Raw genomic sequence first — 20,065 nt, 5'->3', positions numbered from 1 at the left:
ACACTGGGGACCTTTGAGCAGGGAGAGAGTCCTGTCAATGATCTGTGGATTCAAGGAGTGTCTCATCTGCCCAGAGGAGCAGCCCGCCCCCTTCCTGTGCCTCCCTACACCCCCAACACACACCCCCTGCCCCTGCCCTTGCCACCAGCCGGAATTCTGGAAGCCCCTGACCCTCTGCAAGGAATGTTGAATGGCCTTTACAACGTTAGCAACAAAGAGACCACGTCCCTTTGATAACCGTTGTGGCTGCCCTGTGGTCTTCCTGATGCTTTATTTACCTGAGTCTCTTTCTTCCCACCCTCTCCTGCCCTTAAAAGCCTGCTTTGGCTCAGGCTCCACGGGGTCACAGCTTCAGCCCCACCCCAACCCCAGCCCCAAGCTTTCCACAAGTTTGCCTCATCCAGAGCCATTTGCTGAAGGCTTCTCTGGTAGGGCAGCCAGTTGGAAAAAAGCCTTGATCCAGAGAAGTTGGGGCCAACTATCCCAGGAGGTTCTCAGCTCAGGCCAAAGGTCCTAAGAAAGCCACCAAGCACCTTGGGTCCAGGACTGAGAAGGCTCTCCCCCAGGGTCTCCTGCGGGTGGCACCCCCACCCTCCCAGGGCCACACATCTGCACCCAAAGGCTGGTAGAGTCCCATCCAGAGGAGGCCTCCAGAGGATAGGCACCTGGTGAAGACCCACCAGAAAGGCTAAGCCATCAAGATGAAAAGACACCCAAGCTTCCTTCTCATCAGCCACCATCCACCCCTTTCTGACTGCTCCTGGCACCCTGCCCTTTGGGGACCCAGATGGGCCTCTTGGTTGAGAGTGCAGCCGGATGTGAAGGGACACTTCCACCCTGAGAAGCTTATCCAAGGACATCAGTGTTGGCTCCTTTCTCCTCATCAAACAGCCCAGACCCCAGGACCTTGGGCAGGGTCATGCTACTGCCCTGCAGGCCCATTTTCCATTAAGAAAACCAATTGGTTTTTCACCACGATTTCCTTTCTCCAGCTCTCACACCCCAAGAGAGCCTCAGGTTGCCTGGGGTCCAGCCAGCTCTGGGGCCTGGCGTGACCCCTGGGGCCAGAGCGACCCTGGCTGCTCCCAAAGCATCTGGGCGGGCAGGCCAGAGCCCTTTCTCCGGGGCAGAGCACAGAGACACAGCTGGAAAACAGGGACAATTAGCCAGCGGCCGGCGGCCGGGCCATAAAAACGCAGGAAGCGGCCACTGCAGGGCGGAGGGAATGGCTGTCCCCAATAAAGCGATTGTTCCAAAGAATGCCCACATTCCGAAGACGCAGGCTTGAGCCTGGGCCTCGGCTTCCAGAGCTCGAGGCTTGGGAGGGGGTTGTGGGGGACAGAAAGAGGAATTGTGTCTCCAGGAAGAGGAGGAAGATGTTTGCTAGATCAAAAGTCTGAAGTGCCCACCACTTAACCTCCCACATTCCCACCCCATCAGGACTGCAGACTCTCTCTTTCGCTCCCCCTCCCCCAACTCAATGATTTGGGTTCTGCAATGGGGCTTGCGACCTTTTTTCCCTGTTTTATTTCTTGAGCGGTCCCATGAACTCAGCTGTCCGGACCAGGCTCAGTAGGTCCACTTGGACGACTTGCCTGCCCACCTCCCCCCCACCCCCACGTCTTCCACCTCTTGGGGGCTCAGCTATCTGACCTACCCCCGCCCCGCAGACTGCTGATTGTAACCAACCTCCTTAGGAAACGCAGAGGAGAAGAACCAGCAAGCAGGGATCCCTCAGCCCTGGGCTTGTTCGCATCCAACTTGGGCCTGGCCTCCCTCCGCTATGCAGCTTTGGTGGGTGTCGTCTGTAAAACGGAGGTGCTGACAACACCAGCTCAGTTCCCCACTTAGGGAGATGTGAGGATCGAGGCAGGTAAAGGGCACTGGAAAAAGCTCCAGAGATGAGAAGGTGAAGAAGTGACAACCGCCAAAGAGCGCGTGACAATGAGAACCGACAAGTGCAGCTATGGAGATGGGCGGCTAGTGTCCCGCTGGTCCCGGAGCGCCCGAAGCCGCCCAGGCAGCTTGCCGAGTCCCCGGACCGGGCCTCTGCGATCCTCAAATCCTAGTCTGGTGGCACTGTCTGGGCTCGGGGAGAAAGCTTGGAAGGCCACCGCGGGGCTGCTCCCTGCAGTGGCTACACGGAGCCGGGCCGGGCGCGTGCGCAAGACGGATCTGGTCGCCTTGCGCTCCTGTCCCGGCAGTTCCCAAGCCAGGCCTCACAGCACTGGTCCCCGCAGCTGCCACTGAGCCCCTGGGGCCCCCGACACAGTGCTTCAAAGTCGATCCTTTCTCAACTTTTCTTCACTAGGAGCTCTTCAGAAGCAATCATTAGTAACGGCCCGGGTTCCCTGCCCATCTCCTAGAGACGAGAAACGATTTTCTTTGGACAATGTTCTAGCTTGGAAAGCAGAAAGTGGTTTTAAGACAAAGGCGTTATGTACAATATACAAATCCCTAGGTATATATTAGCAGCAATTTTGACTCTCTTTACCTGGATTTTTAACCGCTTCAGTAAAATAAACACGTATGGCTAGGCTCGCTGAATTTTCGCAGACAACCTACCGTGTCACCAGCACCCCGTTCAAGAAACCAGAACTTTGCCAGCACTCTAGCAGCCCTCTTTTACCCGCCCCCCCCCATAACTGCCCTCCACCGTCTGACTTCTGCCACAGGCTCCTTGGTCTGACTGTTTTGTGTCTTTGGATGCAAATGCTTTTTTAAAATATGAACTGCTTTAATTTAACTTAAATCCCAAACGTGAGATGAACTCGGAGACGCAGCCTGAAGCTAGCGGCATCATTTATCTTGTGCCAGAGGCAAGAGGTTTCCTTGGAGAGGAAAATAGCTGATTAGCAGCCACAGTTGTTTTGGGGCGCGCAACCGTTCTGGCCGGGAGCGCAGAGAGGGCAGGAACCGGCCCCATCTCTAAGGGCTCGGCTCCTCACCTCCCGGGTGGGTCAGAAACGTAGTCATCAAAGCAATGGCTTCCCTTTTCTTTCCTCTTTGGTGTAGAACGAGCCTCTAGATGCACCCCCCCCCCACCCCGCAAATGCAGAAACACTACTAGTTTCCAAGCCCAGATTCCCACCAAGATAGCTCTCCCCCCCCCCCCTCTTTTGCAAGTCTCTTGATTTCATTCTTTGAACCTGTGATTGGAGGTTAAAGTGCACCAGGTTGGAAGGAGGAAGCTCTTAACAATAAAGGTTTGAATATTTCGCGGTGCTCGGGTCGCAGCCCTCTCTTGAGCTCCCCTCTCCCCTTATCTTTTAAAATGCAAATCGTGTTTCGGGGGGTTGTGCGCGGGGTGCGCGCTGCGCCTCGACGTCTCCAGCCATTGGTGTCTGTGTCATTACTAATAGAGTCTTGTAAACACTCGTTAATCACGTAAGGCCGCCGGCCTGGGGCTCCGCACTCCAGCCTGTGGCGGGTCTTCCCCGCCTCTGCAGCCCAGTGGGGAGGAGGTGGGAGGAAAGAAGGAAGAAAGGGAGGAGGGAGGAGGCAGGCCAGAGGGAGGGACCGCCTCGGAGGCAGAAGCGCCGCGAGGAGCCAGCGGAGCACCGCGGGCCGGGGTGCAGCCAGCCGCCGCTCTCGGCGCCCCCTCGCCCCTTCCCCTTCGCGCCCCCCGGCAGCCTCCAGCGTCGGCCCCCAGGCAGCATGGTGAGGTTTGCCGTCGGGCCCTCGCCACCATGTACGTGAGCTACCTCCTGGACAAGGACGTGAGCATGTACCCCAGCTCCGTGCGCCACTCTGGCGGCCTCAACCTGGCCCCGCAGAACTTCGTCAGCCCCCCGCAGTACCCGGACTACGGCGGCTACCATGTGGCGGCCGCGGCCGCCGCGGCCGCGAACTTGGACACTGCGCAGTCCCCGGGGCCGTCCTGGCCCGCGGCGTACGGGGCCCCGCTCCGAGAGGACTGGAACGGCTACGCGCCGGGGGGCGCCGCGGCCGCCGCCAACGCGGTGGCGCACGGCCTCAACGGGGGCTCCCCGGCCGCCGCCATGGGCTACAGCGGCCCGGCCGACTACCACCCGCACCATCACCCGCACCACCACCCGCACCACCCGGCCGCTGCGCCTTCCTGCGCCTCGGGGTTGCTGCAGACACTCAATCCCGGGCCTCCCGGGCCGGCCGCCACCGCCGCCGCCGAGCAGCTGTCCCCGGGCGGCCAGCGGCGGAACCTGTGCGAGTGGATGCGGAAGCCCGCGCAGCAGTCCCTCGGAAGCCAAGGTAGGCGGCGGCGGCGCCCCGCGGGAGGGGGCTGCTGGGCCGGCCGCGCGTCCCGCGCCGACCCGGGCGTCCCGAGCTGTCTGGGAGCTGGGCGCCAGGAGGGCCGGAGAGGGAGACAAAGTCAGGGGGCCCCCGACTGCCGGGCTTCTCTACCGCGCCTGGGCTGGCGGGCTGGGGGTGGGGGGCGGGAGGGAGTAAGTGGGTCTCCCAACCCGTGTTTAGTTTAGGGCAGAGGAGAGCCTTCCTCCTTCCAACGTCCCAACACTCCCAGGACACCCCCGGGAATGTGGGCGTAGCACGGCTGCGTAGGAGTGGGAACGCGCGTCCCCCGCACTTGGTGCCTCTGGCACTCGGTGCGCAGCTTGGAGCCGCCGGGGAAAGGGAGCCTCGAACTCCACCGAGCCGGGCTTCAGAGCCTTGCTCTCCACGCCGCTGAGCCGCTCAAGAAGAGGGGTGCCCTGGGGAGCCAGGAGGGCGGCGAGGCCGCGCGTGGGACCGGGGTCAAGGAATCTCAAGAGCTAGGGCGAATAGGGAGAGCCGGCAAAGCTGCTGTTGCAGGAAAGGCAGGCCCCAGGAATTAGGCGGAAGGGAGCGCGCCCCGTCATTGAACTCCTTTGATTTGCAAAGGAGTTCGAGCAGTCCGAAGCTGGAGGGCTAGGGGCAAGAAGTCGTGGGTGTCCTCTTGTGTCTGCAGAGGGAGAAGGGGAAGAATCCTTGGTGGGGATTCAGCTTCTGCTCCAGACAGGGATCATTTCTCCCCACCTTTCCTTTCCAGGGTCTCGGGGCTGTGTGTGTGTGTGTGTGTGTGTGTACGTGTGTGCACGCGCGCCCATGTTCAAGAAGCTGGCTCAGGAGATGTCCCTGCAGACATCCTAGGTTTGCCGGACCGCGAGGGCCCATCAGGTCCCGGTCTGCCCCTTCTGCTATGGGGATATGTGTCAAAGTGGGAAGGAAGTTGGAATAGGTGTGGTGGGAGAGTCCTGTTGGCATCCCCGTTTCGCTCCACGAAGTTTTCCCAGCCTTCTGCACTTCCGCTTTCTTCTCTTCCCTTGTTTCTGGCCCAGCCCGGCCTGCGCGCAGGTTATGGCCACTTTGCAGAGGTTTATAGCCAATTACAGCCGTATAAATCAGAGCAGCCGTTGGGGGCTGTCTCCGGGCATCAGTACTTGAGTCACCGGGCACATGCCGGGTGGGAAATGCGGCCGCCCAGGGAGAAGGCCACAGGGCCAGCCTCGGAACCTCGCCTTGGTGCCTCCCCCAAAGGGAGACGCCGTCGCCCGATCGGGCGCTGTCTCAGAGAAGGCTGTCTTTTACGGAGCCTGCCTGGGGCGCACCTGGCAGCGACCGGGGGTCCTACGGGAGACCTCTGGTGTGTCCCGGGACAGTGGCCGCGGGGCCAGGGCCGGGGAGGGGGGAGAGGGAGAGGGAGGGAAGCCACAGGAGCCCAGGCCGCGGGGTCAGCAGATGAGAGGCCGCTGTGAAGTCCCGCGCCGAGGTGGCAAGGCCGCAGTCGGCGCCGGGCGCCCTTGTGATGTTAATGTCGGGAGGCCGCGGCCCGCGGGCCAGAGCCCGGCTCCTCTGCGGAGCGTCATCTGTCAACGGGCTAGGGGGGTTGGTCCTCGGCCCGGCCCGCTTTGATATACACCTTCCCAGCCCTGCCATTGTCTCTTTTAGGGCCCGGAAAGAGGGTGGTGACTTTCGCAGTCAATAATGAATTCTCACAAGTCCCTCTCATCTCTCCCCTCCTCCAGCCCCCTCCTTGGTTCCCAGGGGGTGCGGGGCGCCTCCAAGGCCCTTGGGGACGCGGGCCGCAGAGCGCGCAGGGGTCCTGGTCACCGCGTCCCCGGCCCGTCCGGCAGACGGAAAGGGCGGCCCTGGCGCAGGAGCCGCTCCCCCAGGCGAGTGTTGCTCCCGGGATGTTCGGCTCGGAGAACTTTCTTGCGCCCCCCTGCCCAGCCCACCCCAAAGGGTGCCCCTTTGTGGCTCCAACCTGGGTGCAGTGGCAGCCGCGCCCTGCACTGAGTGCCTGAGCCAGCCCGAGTCTCAGTTTCCTCATCTGTAAAACGGGCGACTCCCGCCGGTAGCCTCGAGTGGGTTAGAGGCGGTAGCGCGTGTGAACGCGCCCGCCCCTTGCAAGGCTCCCAGGACGTGTTAGTTCCCTTCACTGGCTTCGCAGACGCAGGGTCGGGGCCGCTGCGCCCATTCAAATGCGCCTGCCGGGCCGTGTTTATGTTAATGCGCCTGGCGGGGAGGGGGATGAAAGCGGGGGCCGCCATTTGCTCAGTAGTGGTAATTCAAACAGAATGCGGTTGTTATTAAGGCATTGAAAGGGCTTTTCTTTGATAAGATCGCCTTGTCCTGCATTGTTTGGGACTGTGTTCCCCTTTCAGCGGCTCGGGGGAGCTCCCTCTGATCCGGCCCTGTATCTTCCCAGGGCGCTTTTGTTGTGGTTTGCAAAGGGTTTTACCTGAACAAAGTCGGCCTGCGGGGCATTAAACACCTCCAAGAAACTCCCAGACCCTTTAGATCTTCCTGTAGGATTGGGCACCGGGCGACTGAACCTGTTCGGCTGCAGGATGACCAGGACCCGGGGCCAACGAGGAGCCCCTGCCAAGGGATGACCCAGGACAGACCCGGGGGAGACGCCAGTTTCTCGGGCCTGCTCCAACCGCGACGGCACTATTTGTCAAGGCCCTTCAGTAAAACAATCAATCTGAGGTTTAATATGTTGACTCAATCCAATGAGCACAGATCACTGGTCAGGATAGCTCTGGCAGAGTTTGTAGCAGAAATAAATGGGGGTGGGGGGTGGGCTCAAAAAAGAAAAAGCGCCAAATGCGAAACCGTGTTCAGCCAGGTATAGAATGTCGCCAGCGGGAGGGGTCTTCTGCCTGCCAGACCCCAGCTCGGAATTCCACCAGATGGGCCTCTGTGCCTAGGAGGTGATTCTGGTCTGTCACATCCTGCACCCACCCCCACCCCCCTTTCTACTGTTAATAAAAGTAGAAAGCCACAGACAGAAAGTAACACCACCACCCCACGCAGCGACACTAACGCATCCCCAGGGCCCCAGCTGCTTTTAGGGTGGGCTTCCGTCTTCAATAGGCCAGAAAATGTGAACATTCCCAGGACTCTGGAGACTCTGTCCTGCCCCCTTTCCCTTTGGGCCCAGCCTGCTCCAGTGCTGTGTTTGGTTTACCAAACGGGGGGGGGGGGGGCTGGGTTCTGCTATCTTGCGTGTAGGAGGTTGGAGTTTTTCTTCGTTTTTAAAAACCACTTAACCCCAAGGTGAGTTTAGTTGTCTCAGATAGCCTCGCACCCTCCCCTCAGGACCCTCTGGGGGGTCTTGTCAGACCCGGCAGGAATCAGCCAAACCCTGGCCCCCCGGGGCGAAGAAGGAAGAGAAATAGCCCTTGGGTTAGGGAGGTTTGTCATTACCCATGACTGATGGGCCGCCTTGCGGTTCCCCGGCCTAACTTCTCCTTCCTCCACAGTGAAAACCAGGACGAAAGACAAATACCGAGTGGTGTATACGGACCACCAGAGGCTGGAGCTGGAGAAGGAGTTTCACTACAGTCGTTACATCACCATCCGGAGGAAAGCCGAGCTGGCCGCCACGCTGGGGCTCTCCGAGAGGCAGGTGCGAACCGCCTTGTTCCCTCCAGGGCTGGTGGGGTTCCCCGGGGGGGCAGAGTTGGAAGCTGGGCCCCCGGAAGCCACCTAGTTCTGTGGGCAGATTAAAGCACAGGTTAGAGGGGCGCCTGGCTGGCTCGGTCTGTAGAGCTCGCGACTTTTGATGTCCGGGTTGTGAGTTCAAGCCCCGTGTTGGGCGTAGAGCTTACTTAAATAAACAAATGAATAAATAAATCAGGAGGATGGAGAGCATTTCCTCCTGAATGAGTTTAGAAAAAGTTCCTTCCACCGCTAGTTGTCTTTTTCAGGTGTTGAAAAATTTCCCCGCTTTCCGGCACCCGGGAGGTGCAAAAAAGAAAAAAAAAATACCCCAAAGAACGGAGCAGTACTTTAATCCAGATCTCTATTTGGGTGAAAAAAGACTTACATTAAAGACCTATTAGCTTTGTGCCCAGCCCAGCGCCTGGGGGAAAAAATGAATACAAGACCCCAATCCCTACCCGTAAAAACTAGAACGAGGCTTGACTCATGAACACTGTATATGGTCTAGAAAAATAAATAAATAAACAAAACAGGCCACATCCGCAGCCGGGAAGCCCCACAGTAAATCTCATTCTCAGCTTGAAGGTGAGGCCTATTCCATTTCAGTTTAGCTTTGAGAGGCCAAAGGTTGTCATTTTGAAGCACATCCATGCTGGCCTCCTCCTGCTTGTTGTAGAAAGGCCTTTGCAAAGTTTCTTTCCCTTGGCTCTGAGACTCTGAACTTTTCCAGTAAAGTTGTAGATAAAGGTTGCTTTAGAACGAAACCTGGTGAACGAGGCGGGGGGAGGGGGGGGGGAGGAGGGAGGGAGGGAGGGGAGGGGCTCTTCTCTCCCGAGACCGTACTGGGCTTGGGAAGGGCTCCAGGGCTGGGGCTGTCACGGGGCTCTCGAATGAACGTCTGGGAGAAGGTTTGGGGGTCCTTTAGAGAAGGCACTTCTTTAACTGGAGGGGTAGATGCTGGTGCTGAAGGCCATTCGTTTTCCCCTTGCATCGTCTTCTTCACCCCCCTGTTTTCCCCTCCATTTTCCACGTCCAGGTTAAAATTTGGTTTCAGAACCGCAGAGCGAAGGAAAGGAAAATCAACAAGAAGAAGTTGCAGCAGCAGCAGCAGCAGCAGCAGCCGCAGCCCCCACCGCCGGCACCACAGCCCCCCCAGCCGCCGCCAGGCCCTCTGAGAAGCGTCCCGGAGCCCCTGAGTCCTGTGTCTTCCCTGCAAGGCTCGGTGCCCGGCTCTGTCCCTGGGGTTCTGGGGCCAGCCGCGGGGGTGTTAAACCCCACTGTCACCCAATGACCTACGGGCGCCTGCAGCGGCCGAGCACGAGGGCCGAGCCACGAGGAGCACAGACTCTGCTAGAATCCTCAGGAGAGACCCCTCCCCTCCCCTCCACAAATGTACACCAACTGACCTAGCTCTCAGAGGAAGAATGGGGGCCAGGAGTAAGGACAAGGGGGGGTTGGGTTGGAGGCCTCAAGGAAGACATTCTCCCAGATTTTGACTTTTTCTGGTCTGACTTTCTGCCAGCAAGAAGATGGGATATGATCACTGAGGCTTCATCTCGTCCCGCCAGGGAAGCATTGCCTGGACTGGCTAAACAGACCGGGCTTCCGGCCCCCACCTCCCCAGCTCTTGGCTTCCCAAATCTACAGGAGGCACCTCTGGTTGAGGGGGGAGAAGACTCAGGGGAACACCAATGCTCGGAGCCAAGATGGCTGCCACCTACTCACTGCCATCCGAGGGCCCGCTGGGCCCTCCTGCTCAAGGGCAGGCAAGATTCTGTGACTGCAGAAGTCACAGGCGGCTAAGATAGGAACCTGGACCTACCAAAGACTGCAGAACCCCCAGGTCTTGTCTTTCTTCTCTTCCCTTCCCAGACCAGGAAAGGCTTGACTGATGTGTGCGCCCAGTGGATGGTGTGAGAGGCGTGGTTATTGGACTCCAGGCCTGACAAGAGGGCCCAGGACAGGGCCTTGTTTAGAAAGCCTGTCACCAGAGCTTCTCTGGGCTAAATGTATGTCAGTGCTATAAATGCCAGAGCCGAGCTGGACTTCCTGTCATTTTCACAATCTTGGGGCTGATGAAGAAGGGGAGTTTTTGTTGTCGTTGCTGCTGTTTGGGTTGTTGGTCTGGGTAACATCCAAGCCAGCATTTCAAAAGCCTTCTGGATCCACGGGGAGAGAAGTGGTATGGTGAAGGGAAGTGGGGGGTATTTGAACACAGTTGAATTTTTTCTAAAAAGAAAAAAAGAGAGAGAGATAAATGAGTTTTCCAGATTTCAGATTCTGTATTTATCGTCTTCAGATTTTGTCCAGAATTATTATTTTTATTTTTTTTTTTAAGAAATGAAATACCTTGTCTACTTGCAACCTCGTGTGGGAAAACTCGGACAGGGAGTGGAGAAGGTTATCTGAACAACCTCATTTTTACCCCAGAGCATCAGAAGCCTGAGGGAGCAGGTTTTGAGACCTTCCCTGCCCCCAAGCCTGAGCCCAGCCTTGGATTGTGGAATGTGTGGTTCTCCTGGGGGTGCCTTTGGGCAAAATGCACATCTGAATGGTCAGCTGCTTCCCAGCGGCCAGGAATTAGGGGGTGGGGGGGTGGGGGTAAGCGTCCCCTCTCACACCAGCTCCTCAAATCTGCACTGACGCAGTTACCGACATTCCCTGCATCAGTGAGTCCCTTCACCCCAGGGATGCCCCACAATCCAGCTAAACATAAGCATTAAGTAAAAAGGCTTTATTTTCTGCTCTCCCGGGGTGTTTCCATGAATATAGTCTTCTGTGAATCACTGGGCATTTCTGTGAGCCCTGTCTCCACCCCTTGTCCTTTCTCGCGAAATCCTCCCCCCCCCCCCCCCCCCCCCCCCACCTACCCCACAAAGAATTCAAGAACCAGTATAAGGAGAGCCTTTCAGTGGTGGTTGCTTGTTATCTGGCCGACCCGCTGGGGACCGGGCTGCTGTCCCTGAGGTTTTTGGGTCCTGGAAGCCAGCGAGCAGGGCCTGGGGAGAAGGGCCTCGCTCTCGATTTCGGTCTTCCCACAGGCACCTTCGGGTCCTCATCGCGGCCCTCCGCCGAGGGAGGAGGTGCCCCGAGGGCTGCGGAGGAAGAGCTGAGCGGCGAGACCTAAATACCGCCTGCAGCATCTCCCGGGTTCCGCGGCCCTTCCGGGTGGCATTCCGCTCGCTCGGGGATTGAGAAAGGGGCGCTGGCGGCCCGGCCCGCGGGCGCCCGGCTCGGAGCCGCAGGGAGAGAGCCCGGCCCGCCTCTCGGGCTGCGGGGTCCTTTGAGCCGGGGGGGGGGGGGGGGGGGGGGGGCGATCGCCGCGAGCCCCCTCCCCCGGCGCCTCCTGCGGAGTGGGGCCGCGGGGAGGGGGGCGCGGACCCGCACCCGGCCGCGCCCACCCGCCCCCCGCCGCCGCCGCCGCGGTTGCTATGCGTTGCTGTGAAACGCCTGTCAATAAACCCTGTTTGGACAGTGCCGCGAGAGCACAAGGGTTGTTTGCTTAGTGGTTAGAGGTTCAAAAGTCGGCATTGTCCCGCGGCAAGCGATTACAAGTTCTTCCCCTCGCCGGGTCCGGCCCCCCAGCACTGACGCCCGCCGCGGGCCCGCGCGCCAGGCATCCGGGGCGAAGAGGGGAGCTCGGCTGCTCTCTGAAATGCAGGCCCGGGGCTGCGAGCCGCCCGCCAGGCTCCCAGGTCGGGGAGGGGGCGGGCCAGGAGGCCCCCGCCCCCCACCGGGTGCCGACGAGGCCACCGCGCCTGCGACGCCGAGACTCACCCCTCGAGCAAACCCGGGGGGGGGGGGGAGGAACACGGGGACTTGGCGCGAGCGGGCAGTGCCGCCGAGAAGGCGGGGGGGGGGGGGCGGCGGTTGGCGCTGGGACGCCCGGGTGTGTTTTTGATAGGGCGGCCTCGCAGCTGCCAGGGCCTCCGGCTCTGGGACCGGGATGACTCCGCTTCCCTCCGGATTCCTCGGCCCTCCCGGAGCTCAGGCCGCCAGGGGGCGCGCGCGCTCTGGGAAGAGCGGGGATCCGCGCCCGCGCTCCTCCCCCGCGTCCCGAGCGGACCCGGAAGGGGACTCGTTCGGAGCCCGCTGGACGGTCGCAAGCTCCAGCGCCGGTCCCACCGCGGCTGCTCCCCATCTGGGGCGCTGCGAGGCTTCTCCACCGTGGCCGCGAGCCTGTTGCAACTCAGACGGGCGCAGGAGATTCTTCAACCGGTTGAGCTGTTCTAGAAAACCAAATTTGGGTGAAAGGAGCTACTCGGCTTTCTAAAAGGTCTTCTTGCACAAGATTTTTTAAAAAATAAAAACATTACAGTAATACGGATATGATACTAATATATAGAAAGACTGAGAACTTAGGATACATATGGGGGGGGGGATGTACCCGTATTGTGGAACTCCTGTCCAAACAAGGCGTACATAGGGAGGCCAGGCTGGCTCAGGCGACTCTTGATCTCAGGGTCGTGAGTTCAAGCCCCATGTTGGGAGTGGAACCTACTTAAAATTTAAAGAAAAAAAAAGTTAAAAAAAAAAGCATATATGGAGAGAAGACGGCTTGAGTCCTTTTTTTCCCTTCTGTGAACAATTCATGGCTTTATCATATTCATCCCATAAAGCTAACAAGATGGGCCCTTAATGAAAGTAATGAAAATTTCAATCAGTTTCACTTCTTTCTGATATTATCTATAAGAGTCCTACAATAGTCAAGAAAACTAATCTTAAATGGAAATCTATATAAAGAGCAGTATTCTTGCTGTGGTTATCCACAGCCACTCAGGGGGAAAAAAATAGGAGAAGGCAGCAAGTAGAAGTAAAGAACTTCAACTACACTGAGCGCCTGGCTGGCTCAGTTGGTAGAGCGTGTGACTCTTGATCTCCCGGTGGTGAGTTCAAGCCTCACATTGGACCATTGGGCCTAGAGTTTACTTAGGAAAAAAAAAAAAAATCTTAAGATCTAAGGGGCATTGTTTGCACCTTGTTTTAGAGAGGGGCTGCTATTTACTAGTTTAATGACCTCGGGGAAATCTCCACCACTAATGGGGGAATCAAATAAGGTAAAAGTAAGGGAATGCAATTTACAGCACACACGTAGGATTAATCCCCAATAATGACAAGAACTACAGCTGCATCATGAACCATCTCTTGTAAACGGCGGAAGAATCCTTACAGAGAACCTGTGAACAGGGATGATTCCTGAAATCACACATGAAGTTTTTCGAATTCATTGTCTCACTCACTTTGTCAAGTAGCCCCCAGTCCCTTGTCTCTTGATTTCCACTGCCTAGGCACCTGCATACAATCTCAAGTGGCAAAGCACTAACGTTCCAGACACGAAGACATCTCACTGCCGTGCATAGTTAACTTTTCATCTACCAGGAAAAACATCCCCAAACCCTTCTTGTTGTAATGAGGAGACTCAGATTAGTTGAGGAGGTAGTTAGGGACATCGATCAGGACGCTTTCAACCCCAAAGGGGCAGAGAGGCAGGTATTCTAATTAGATGGCATTGAAAGTTTCTCTAGTTTGAAGTAACTTCCCTTCCAATATCTCAATGTCCATTCTGTACTCTTCTGGGAGACACCCCAAAAAGTTGCTGTGGATTTAATTCTTTAAGGCTGATTTCATCCCTTGAAGTAATTTCAAGCATTTGACTCCAGTGCGCACATTTTCCCCTTACACTGAAACCACAGCAATAGGTTTCGTGTTACATTAGTTTTGTGGAAGATACGGGACACATTCATACCTAAATAATGTAGATTAACTTGTTCACATTTTAAATTAGCAATTGTTTTCTTGAATAACATCGAGACCACACAAACATCTAACCTCTATCATTCTTTTTTTATATGCGGAAATTTATTTTTTAAGATGCTTTGTTGGCAAATTGGCTAACATACAGCGCATACGGGGGTAGGTTTTCTCGAAGAGTATGAAACATGATGTAAACAACACAAAACCTCTCACACTCCAAACCAAGAAAGGAGAATCTCCCAGTTCCGGAGATTATACCAGCATTTACCGTGACATTGTTCTCCGAAGAATCAGTCTTTGAAGAATCAGTTTAGACAGGGTGAGGGCCAGCACATAGATGACCTTTGGGCTCGTAGGTCTCTAGCACCGAAACATTACGTTTGTTTCAACAACAGTTTTTCCATTTCGGAATTTGTCATTAACCTCAGGGGATATTGCTACTATGATGATAAAGTTAAATAACCAGTTGGTTCTTTCTTCCTTTCTTTCTTTGTTTCTTTGCTTCTTTCTTTCTTTCTCTTTCTTTCTTTCTTTCTTTCTTTCTTTCTTTCTCTCTTTCTTTCTTTTCCCCTGTAGGATCCTGGCGATTCTGTGCTACAGGTCTGTCTAATCCACAGTCCTGTGTTCAGGGAATGAAGAATTCCCTGATATTAAATGATAACCAGTCTCTCCACACGTACATATTCACATAAAAAAATAATATTCAGGTCATGTCTTGGGTTTCTGTGCCCAATGTTGTTTTGGTAAAGTAGGAGCCCAGGCATTTCGTGCATTTTAATATTTGTGTTTTGATTTCTAGGAAAGGAAGTCTTTTCTAATTGTTTATGTGTTATCAGAACTTTCAGGATTGACAGTTTGCTATCATAACGCATTGTAGCTGTAGTATGACAATGACAGGTTTTATGCAAGTGATAGTTGAGAAATTTCTCTCCAACCTCAGGAAAGCAAACAATGAAAACCAATGCAGGAGCTAGTCACTAGTACAAACATACAGTGGCCTGTTGGGTGGCACTTAAAGAATTTTAATTTATTGGCGATTAGTGGAATAAGTGACAAAGATTAAGTACCTAAACCACACATTAGTTGTTAAAAATGACCCGGGCAGCCTCTGTCTTTTATTCCTGGAAGACACTTCGGGCATTGTTCTTTCGCTCTGTGTATCTAACGTATCAGAAACAAAAACCACACCAAAAACGCCACAGGATTACATTCTATTTTCAGTTCCCCCACTCCTGCCTTCTAGGTAGAATGATGTACGTTGCTAGAAACAAATAGAAGACAGACATAATTAAGCAAGACTTGGAGACCATTGGCCAATAAACCGTAATATAGAAGCGTGTGGGAAGAATCAAAAGAAAGGCTGTGTGCATGTCTGGAATCCACATCCGTAAAATAAAAACATTTCCCCCCCTGAAACCACTTTATTTATTTATTTATTTATTTGCTTCTATTTTGGGGTTTTCGTCAAACCACTTCAATGAAAAAAAATTCAAATTTCAGAAATCCAAATTCCTTTGATTCTTTTCATTTTTTCCTGTTACAATTCTCATCATTTCTGCAAATCTGACATAGCCACCTTAGTACTTGGACATCTGCTAGCGACGCATTGTTACACACATTAGATTCAGAATGACAGGGGCGCCTGGGTGGCGCAGTCGGTTAAGCGTCCGACTTCAGCCAGGTCACGATCTCGCGGTCCGTGAGTTCAAGCCCCGCATCAGGCTCTGGGCTGATGGCTCAGAGCCTGGAGCCTGTTTCCGATTCTGTGTCTCCCTCTCTCTCTGCCCCTTCCCCGTTCATGCTCTGTCTCTCTCTGTCCCAGAAATAAATAAACGTTGAAAAAAAAAAAAGATTCAGAATGACATTCTTTAAAAAAAAAAAAAGTTTATTTATTTTTGAGAGAGAGAGAAAGAGAGAATCCCAACCAGGCTCCTCCCTGTCAGTGCAGAGCCGGAGGCGGGGCTCGAACCCACCAACCGGACGATCATGCGCTGAGCCGAAACACTCAGATGTTTCACTGGACTGAGCCACCCAGGCGGCCCCAGAATAACATTCTTGATTATTATTTTTTTGAGAGGAGGGGATGCAGGTGAGCAAGGGGCAGAGAGAGAAAGAGAGAGGGAGAGAGAAGAGGGCCTTACCCCAGGCTGGACATAACCTGAGAAGTCAAGTCAAGTCAGATGCTTAACCGACTTGAGCCACCCAAGCGCCCCAAAACGTCACTCTCGGTCATGATCTTAGGCCCACAGAAAGCCAACCAGCAACATTTATTTCTCCTTTCTAGGGCTAGAGTCACGCAACTCACACTTAGTTCTCATTGCGACTCTTGGGTGGACCCTTGGGCAGAACCGAGAACTAAAAGCCCAGATGACCAAGTGAATGAAATGACCAAACGATCGTGCCGTCTTGAAGCCTGGACGTGAGTTAGGTTTCTAGATGCGCTTGGTATTCCCGAGTAAAGCTAGCTGGGCGCCGCTTTTGCAAACCTAAAGCCAGGCACAACCGACGAGAAGCAAGCTGTTCCCTTAGCGGGAACGCCCACCTCTACCCCAGAGAAACCGTCTGGATTTGAGTCTTTGTTTTAGACAGAAAAATGGAAGAAAACTTCGCTCAGGCCCAAACAGAAAGAGTTATCCAAAAGAGGCTAGGGGGAAGCATTCCGCCTGGCGTCAAGGCATCTGCGCGCGGCCCCAGCCACCAGGGAAGATAGACCCTCAGGTGGCAGCGGCCTCACCCCTTCCCCTGCAGCCTGGATGCAAGCGTCAGCGTCCAATCCAGCCTCCCCGGGGGGGGGGGGGGGGGGGTTCGTGCTGCCGAACCGTCCCCAAGGCCCTGAGAAGCCGCAGCCCAAGCGACACGTGCCTCCTCGAGTTCTCAGCGCTCCTCGGGGCGCAGGTGGCGCGTCTCTCCCGCCCCCGGGCGCCGGTGGCCGCCTCTTCACCCGCAGGGCTGGAAGGCTGCGCCGGGGGTCGCCAGGGGTCAGACCGGCCGGCCGCTCGCCCTCGCTGGGTCTCCGCGGTGGCCCAGGGGGTCCCCAGCTTCCTCCGCCACGCCACCTCCCCCCCGCGTGGGAGCGCAGCTGGAGGGCCAGCCAGGTGCCAGCTCGCCGAGAAGCCCAGGGGACACCTCCGCGCCACCCTGGAAGTCGCGCTTTCGAGACTGCAGGCGCTCTCTTTTCCTTCTTTTAATTAAAAAAAAAAAAATGTTTAGCGTCTATTTTTGAGAAGCAGCGACAGCGCAAGCAGGGGGGGAGAGCAGAGAGAGGGCGACACGGAATCCGGAGCAGGCTCCGGGCTCTGAGTTGTCAGCACAGAGCCGCACGCGGGGCTTGAACTTGCAAACGGGAGATCAGGACCTGAGCCCAAGGCGGAAGCTTAACCGACTGAGCCACCCAGGGGCCCTGACTTTCTTTTCCTTCTTTGCGACCGTTTGGCTTCAGCCGTTGCTTGTGCTTATTAGTTGAACGTACCGCGCTTCTTCAGGGGGCGTAGCGCTTTGGCGGGGGCGGTACCGGGAACGGGGACCGCCGGCGCTGCCGGGACCCCAGCCAGCCGGGAGCTCGAGAGTCGCTTCCCAGGGCTCAGCCGAGCAGCCCGGGGGACGGGGATGGGGGGCGGCTGCGGCGGCAGCCAGGCCGGAGGGACGATATTTTGAACCGGACGACGGGAGCGTTGGCGTGCTCAGCGCCAGTCCGAGCGTCCCCGCCCCGCGGCCCAGCCCGCGTCCCGCTAGCGTCGCGGCCGAGCTGGCGCGAGTGCCCGGCAGGCGGCGCTGTTGTCCCGGCAACGCAGGCGAGCGCCGGGCCGTAGGGGGCGGGGAGCGGGAGGGCCGAGCTGCGGCAGGAGCGACCCTCCGCGCCAGCATCGGTGTTTCCCCGGACCTCCCGGCAGGGGGCATCGCGTCCGGGGTCTGTCGCAGCGGGTGTGGCCTCGAGCCTCGGGTGCGAACGAACCTGCCCCTTCCCGCCTTCCCCCCGCTGCGCTCCCGCGCTCCCGCCCCCGGCCACCAAAGCTGCGGCCTGCCACCTGGGGAGAGGCCACCTCCCTAGAGCCGGCTTGGGGCCCCTGGGTGCCCGCCGCCCTCGCGGCTCCTCCCGGCAGGGAACAGTCTCCTCCAAACAGGTTTGCCCCTCACCAGACTCCGGAGAATTTTCCAGCTTAAATGATTAGTGGCGGTTTGAGGGCTGATCCCCACCCTGGGCCCACTTTGGGAAGTGTGGGGGAGGGGTGGAGGCGGGATCATTCTTAATCTCGTCTCACAGCTAAATAATTTACTAGAGGTTTTCTCTCCCTGCCAATTCCCTTCCCTGCACTTGACTTCCTGCTTTGTGAAGCCCCGGGGAGAGAAAGGCCAAGTCTTAATAAAAGTTAATATTAATAGCGGTGGAGGCGCCCTGCCTGTGGTTTTCCGACACCTGATCATCCCCTCCCCTCCCAAGCCGAGTCCCCTTCCTCTGGTGTTTCTTTGAAAATGGGAGATGGGACTTGCGCTTTGGAGTACGTTTGGTAAGTCAGGACACTGGAAGAAGGACGCTTGGGCCACGTTCTTTGCAAACCACATCCTCCTGCGGCTCAAGTGGCAAAGGTCGAGCGTGCACACAGTAGCCGCCCCACAGAAGCAGCGCCCGCCCCGCCGCGGCTCTGGCTCTAGAGCACAGAGTTTAGAGATAAGCGGGCAGGAGAGTCAGCAGGTTTGACAGGAGAGATACCCGCAGGAAGGGAACGGGCAGAGCAAACTCAGTGGAGGTGGGAGTGGGAGGGTGGGGAGAGCAAAATTGACTGGCGAGGGAGAAGTGTTCAGCACGCAGTTAAAAAAAAAAAATACAAAAGCAGCGAGGCAACAAACCCCTCTTGTAAAAAGAATACCTAGTGTCGGGGCGCCTGGGTGGCGCAGTCGGTTGAGCGTCCGACTTCAGCCAGGTCACGATCTCCCAGTCCGGGAGTTCGAGCCCCGCGTCAGGCTCTGGGCTAATGGCTCAGAACCTGGAGCCTGTTTCCAATTCTGTGTCTCCCTCTCTCTCTGCCCCTCCCCCGTTCATGCTGTCTCTCTCTGTCCGAAAAATAAATAAAAACGTTGAAAAAAAAATTAAAAAAAAAAAAAAAGAATACCTAGTGTCAAGGTCACCTTTTCCTAACGTGTGGTCAAAGGATTCAAACATGCGGTCTTTCCTATAGAGAAGTCTGGTTTGGTGTAAACTTTTATTGATGGAAGCGGAGGGCTTGCACAAACAATTCCTTTCAGCAAAGTTAAACAGTGCAGAAGCGTGGGAAAAACAAAAGTTAATTTCTCCTCTAGTCTTTCAATCAGCCCCGGAGGTATCATTCCAAGAGCTTTTTGTGTTTATGCAAACATATGTTACATACTATCTTGTACTTCCTTTTTCCTTCCTTTAAACAAAAACAAAGTCAAGTCATATTTATGGGTTGTTTTTATCACTTAATAATGTATCATGGGGATTCCCCAGCCCATTACATGGAAATCCGACAGACTCTTTTTAGTGATTACCACATTTTGTAAATTTAGATAGGTCAGAATCCTATTCATTTAGTCAACAATTTCCTGAATGTTTATTATGTGCTGAGAAAACAGCACTAAGATCACAGACGCACACCCCAAACTAATGTAACATTGTGTGTCGACTAGACTAAAAAAAAAAATAATAATAACTTGCCATGAAAGGCAGATAACAACCCTGGTATCATAAAATTTAAAAAAATAAGTTAAAAAAAGGCCTCTCTTCCTTAGCCAAATTATGGAAAGAGCCTAAATGTCCATCAACTGACGAATGGATAAAGAAGATGTGGTTTAATGTACACAATGGAGTACTACTTGGCCATGAGAAAGAATGAAATCCGGCCATTTGCAGCAACGTGGATGGAACTGGAGAGTGTTCTGCTAAGTGAAATAAGTCAGGCAGAGAAAGACACCTTATGTTTTCACTCATATGTGGATCCTGAGAAACTCAACGGAAGACTAGGGGGGAGGGGGAGGGGGGAAAAATAGTTACAGAGAACTGAGGGTTGATGGGGGGTGGGGAGGCGGGGAAAGCGGGTGATGGGCATTGAGGAGGACACTTGTTGGGATGAGCATGGCGTGTTGTATGGAAGCCAATCTGACAATTATATTTTTTTAAAAAAACCTCTATTCTTGGGCAGCTTACGTTCTAGTGGGGAGAGACTGCAAATAACCATATTTAACGACTTCGCTACTGACAATATCCAAGTTGCCGTCAGTGTTTTGCTATTATAAACAGTGAAAAGGTAAACATTTTTTAACATATATCTTTTTAGAGCGCACCTGGCTGGCTCAGTCAATAGAGCAAATGACTCTTGATCTTGGGGTTGTGAGTTCAAGCCCCATGTTGGGTGTAGAGATTATTTAAAATAAAATCTTAAAAAAACAAAAA

At 55.2% G+C, this 20,065-nt stretch overlaps 1 protein-coding gene across 2 annotated transcripts; it reads left to right on the top strand.

Moving 5' to 3' along the window:
- Nucleotides 1-3,297: 3,297 nt before the first annotated feature.
- CDX2 (caudal type homeobox 2) lies at nucleotides 3,298-9,196 on the top strand. 2 transcript variants are annotated; one of them, XM_023250575.2, is made up of 3 exons: nucleotides 3,298-4,230; nucleotides 7,725-7,870; nucleotides 8,942-9,196. In XM_023250575.2, the coding sequence occupies exons 1-3, from the start codon at nucleotides 3,690-3,692 to the stop codon at nucleotides 9,194-9,196; spliced, it is 942 nt and encodes a 313-aa protein (XP_023106343.1). In that variant the 5' UTR covers nucleotides 3,298-3,689. The 2 variants fall into 2 exon arrangements, with proteins under 2 accessions (XP_023106343.1, XP_023106359.1); XM_023250591.2 differs by having other exon boundaries at nucleotides 7,725-7,866; nucleotides 8,942-9,080.
- The last annotated feature ends 10,869 nt before the right edge of the window (nucleotides 9,197-20,065 follow it).

The sequence above is a fragment of the Felis catus genome, chromosome A1, assembly GCF_018350175.1.
Source record: "Felis catus isolate Fca126 chromosome A1, F.catus_Fca126_mat1.0, whole genome shotgun sequence".
NCBI classification, from domain to species: domain Eukaryota; kingdom Metazoa; phylum Chordata; class Mammalia; order Carnivora; family Felidae; genus Felis; species Felis catus.
The sequence above is the reverse complement of the archived record's forward strand: the minus strand, read 5'-3'. Positions and strand labels throughout refer to the sequence as shown.